The sequence below is a fragment of the Mus pahari genome, chromosome 22 (assembly GCF_900095145.1).
Source record: "Mus pahari chromosome 22, PAHARI_EIJ_v1.1, whole genome shotgun sequence".
In the NCBI taxonomy this organism is placed as follows: domain Eukaryota; kingdom Metazoa; phylum Chordata; class Mammalia; order Rodentia; family Muridae; genus Mus; species Mus pahari.
Window position 1 is genome coordinate 11,102,118 of NC_034611.1, and position 3,516 is coordinate 11,105,633.

At 41.2% G+C, this 3,516-nt stretch overlaps 1 protein-coding gene across 1 annotated transcript; it reads left to right on the forward strand.

Moving 5' to 3' along the window:
- The first annotated feature begins 1,700 nt into the window (after window positions 1-1,700).
- On the forward strand, window positions 1,701-3,182 carry LOC110338827 (transcription factor Dp-2-like). Its single transcript, XM_029533370.1, has 2 exons — window positions 1,701-1,985; window positions 2,034-3,182. Exons 1-2 carry the CDS (start codon window positions 1,727-1,729, stop codon window positions 3,008-3,010), a joined length of 1,236 nt encoding a protein of 411 aa, XP_029389230.1. The 5' UTR covers window positions 1,701-1,726; the 3' UTR covers window positions 3,011-3,182.
- Window positions 3,183-3,516: the final 334 nt, after the last annotated feature.

The following is a 3,516-nucleotide window of genomic DNA, read 5'->3' on the forward strand; positions in this document are numbered from 1 at the left end:
ATGATATGATAGGAGAAATCAGGACATCAGTCAAAGAAAATATTAATCTAAAAAATTCCTGACACAAAATATCCACAAAATATGGGACACTAAGAGAATAGGTCAAACATAAGAATTATAGGAATCAGAGAAGAAAAAGATTCCCAGCTACACGGCCCAGGAAATATTTTCAACAAAAACACAGAAGAAAATTTTCCTAACCTAATGAGATTCCTGTAGATATACAAGAAGTTTACAGAGGATAAAATAGGTTGAACCAGAAAAGAAAATCCTACTGCCACATAATAACCAAAACACTTAATGTACAGAAGAAAGAATATTAAAAGATGCAAGGGGAAAAGGCCACGTAACACATAAAGGCAGACCTATTAGAATTACACCTGACTTCTCAACAGATATTCTAAAAGTCAGAAGGGCCTGAGCAGATATCTTGCACACTCTAAGAGACTGCAGATGTCAGCACAGACTGCTACACCTAGTGAAATTTCCAATCAGCATAGATGGAGAAAACAAGATAGTCTATGACAAAGCAAAATGTAAACAATATCTTTCCAAAAATCAGGTCTACAGAAGATACTAGGAGTAAAAATAGAACACGGAATATCAACACAAAGAGGCCAACTGTACTCCACCTCTCCCAAAAGTAAAACACAGGAAAGAAATAACCCCACACCAGCCAAACAAAACAAAACAAAACAAAAACCAAAAAAAACCAATGAAAAAGAAAGCATACACACACACACACACACACACAACCAGCATCAACATCAAAATGGGAAGAATTAACAGTAGTTGATCATTAATATCAACTATTGTTGAGTCTATGAACTCAACGAATAAAAAGATACAGGTTAAGAGAATGGATGTGAAAAAAGGACACACCATTGAAGAAATTCGAAACCAAAAAATTCAAACAGCCCTATTTTAAAATGGGGTAGAGAGGAGAGGGGAGGCTGTGATCAGGATGTAAAGTGGGTAAAAATAAACTAATGGAAAAAGAGGGTACAGAGATAAACAGAATTCTTAACAGAAAAATCTCTAATGGCCTAGAAGTACTTAAAGAAATGTTCAACATCCTTAGTTATCAGGGAAATGCAAATTAAAATGACCCTGAGGTTCCATCTTACACCAATCAGAATGGCTAAGATCAAAACTGCAAGTGATAGCCTATGTGGGTGAGGATGAAAAGCAAGGTGAACATTCCACTGTTGCTGATGGGAGTGCAAACTTGTTCCACTACTTTGGAAAACAATTTCTCAGAAAACTGGTACTTGTTCTAGCTCAGGACCCAGCTGTATCACTCTTGAACATACACCCAAAAGGTGCTGTATATCACATATCACAAGGACACTTGTGCAACTGTATTCATAGCAGAAACTCGAAACAACCTAGATGTTTCTCCACCAAAGAATGGATAAAAAAAAAAAATGTGCAAGTTTTTCAGGAGTTTCTCCTCCCCTTTTACTGGGAAATTCATGGTGCATTTGCTCTGCTTTCAAAATGCGGTAAGGTCTTCTGCTTTGTGACTGACTGCCTTGGAGCCAGCAGATAGTCGGACATGTACAATTCGAATTATGCAGGTCTTGTGATCTTCTAAAAATACAGGACTGGCAGAAAGGCTCTGTGGGTAAAGGTGTTTGCCACCCAGCCCAGCCTAATGAGTTTTGCTCTCTAGAACCCATGTGGTGGAAGGAGAGAAGCAACTGCAAGTTGTCTTCTGATCTCCATGCTTATTACACATCTGCAATGTATGTATGTAGGTAACATTTCACTTGTTGCCTTTCCAGTTTCAAGCACCAACTCACCAACAAAGATTTTACCGAAAACCTTAGGGCCAATAAATGTGCATGTTGGACCCCAAATGATTATAAGCACACCACAGAGAATTGCCAATTCAGGAAGCGTTCTGATTGGGAGTCCATATACCCCTGCACCCGCAATGGTCACTCAGACTCACATAGCTGAGGCTGCTGGCTGGGCTCCCAGTGATAGAAAACGAGCTAGAGAATTTATAGACTCTGGTTTTTCAGAAAGTAAACGAAGCAAAAAAGGAGATAAAAATGGGAAAGGCTTGAGACATTTTTCAATGAAGGTGTGTGAGAAAGTTCAGCGGAAAGGCACAACGTCACACAATGAGGTAGCTGATGAGCTGGTATCTGAGTTTACCAACTCAAGTAAGCATCTGGCAGCTGATTTGGCTTATGATCAGAAGAACATTAGAAGAAGAGTTTATGATGCTTTAAATGTGCTAATGGCGATGAACATAATTTCAAAGGAAAAAAAAGAAATCAAGTGGATTGGCCTGCCTACCAATTCTGCTCAGGAATGCCAGAACTTGGAAATAGAGAAGCAGAGGCGGATAGAACTGATAAAACAGAAACGGGCCCAGCTACAAGAACTTCTCCTTCAGCAAATTGCTTTTAAAAGCCTGGTACAGAGAAATCGACAAAATGAACAACAAAACCAGGGCCCTCCAGCTGTGAACTCCACCATTCAGCTGCCATTTATAATCATTAATACAAGCAGGAAAACAGTCATAGACTGCAGCATCTCCAGTGACAAATTTGAATACCTTTTTAATTTTGATAACACCTTTGAGATCCATGATGACATAGAGGTACTGAAGCGGATGGGAATGTCCTTTGGTCTGGAGTCAGGCAAATGCTCTTTGGAGGATTTGAAAATCGCAAAATCCCTGGTTCCAAAAGCTTTAGAAGGCTATATTACAGATATCTCCACAGGACCTTCTTGGTTAAATCAGGGACTACTTTTGATCCCTACCCAATCAGTTTCAAATTTAGACCCAACCACCGATGCCACTGTACCCCAATCAAGTGTAAACCAAGGGTTGTGCTTGGATGCTGAAGTGGCTTTAGCATCTGGGCAGCTCCCTGCCCCAAACCGTCACCAGTCCAGCAGTGCAGCCTCTCACTTCTGCGGCGAGACCCCCTGTTCATTCAACGACGAAGATGAGGAAGATGAAGAGGAGGTTCCCTCCTCCCCAGAATAAAGACAGGAGAGAACTCATGTTTTAATATTTGATGCTCATGTGTGTCTTTAGTGTGAGTTCTTGTGTTTTGAAATGATTGCTTCAGTCTTTGCCTTTGTTTGCATTTGTGTTTAGTGAAAACTAGAGAAACACAATAAGCAAATCACATGAAGGCTGAGATGATTGACTTGAAAGTTCCCACAGCGTGGATGAAACCGAGCAGCAGGACATGGCCAACAAAGCGTGCTCTCTTAGGACTTGGAGAGCACAGTGAAGAAAGTCATTTGTTTTCAGGGGGGAAGGGTTTAAAGACCCCCCAATGGGAGCATTTAGAGGGCAGGTGGCTGCAAGGAGGAGTCTGCAGTGGTGACAGCTGGCTTTGGTAGGCAAAAGTGAACTTGAAAGTCACAGTGGGAGTCAGAGGGGTGTAGATTACAATCCTTGTCGCCTGAGGAGCTGGTGAATTGCTGAGCTAGTCCAGGTCTAGCTGGGCACCTCATGTGTCTGCTGCCTTAGCTTCTAGGATG

Bases quoted from the DNA above. Each gene is read 5' to 3' on its own strand.
- LOC110338827 (XM_029533370.1), top strand. From the start codon at position 1,727: ATGCTTATTACACATCTGCAATGTATGTATGTAGGTAACATTTCACTT. The intron at 1,986-2,033 runs GTGATAGAAAAC...GTTTTTCAGAAA, and splicing joins GGCTGCTGGCTGGGCTCCCA to GTAAACGAAGCAAAAAAGGA.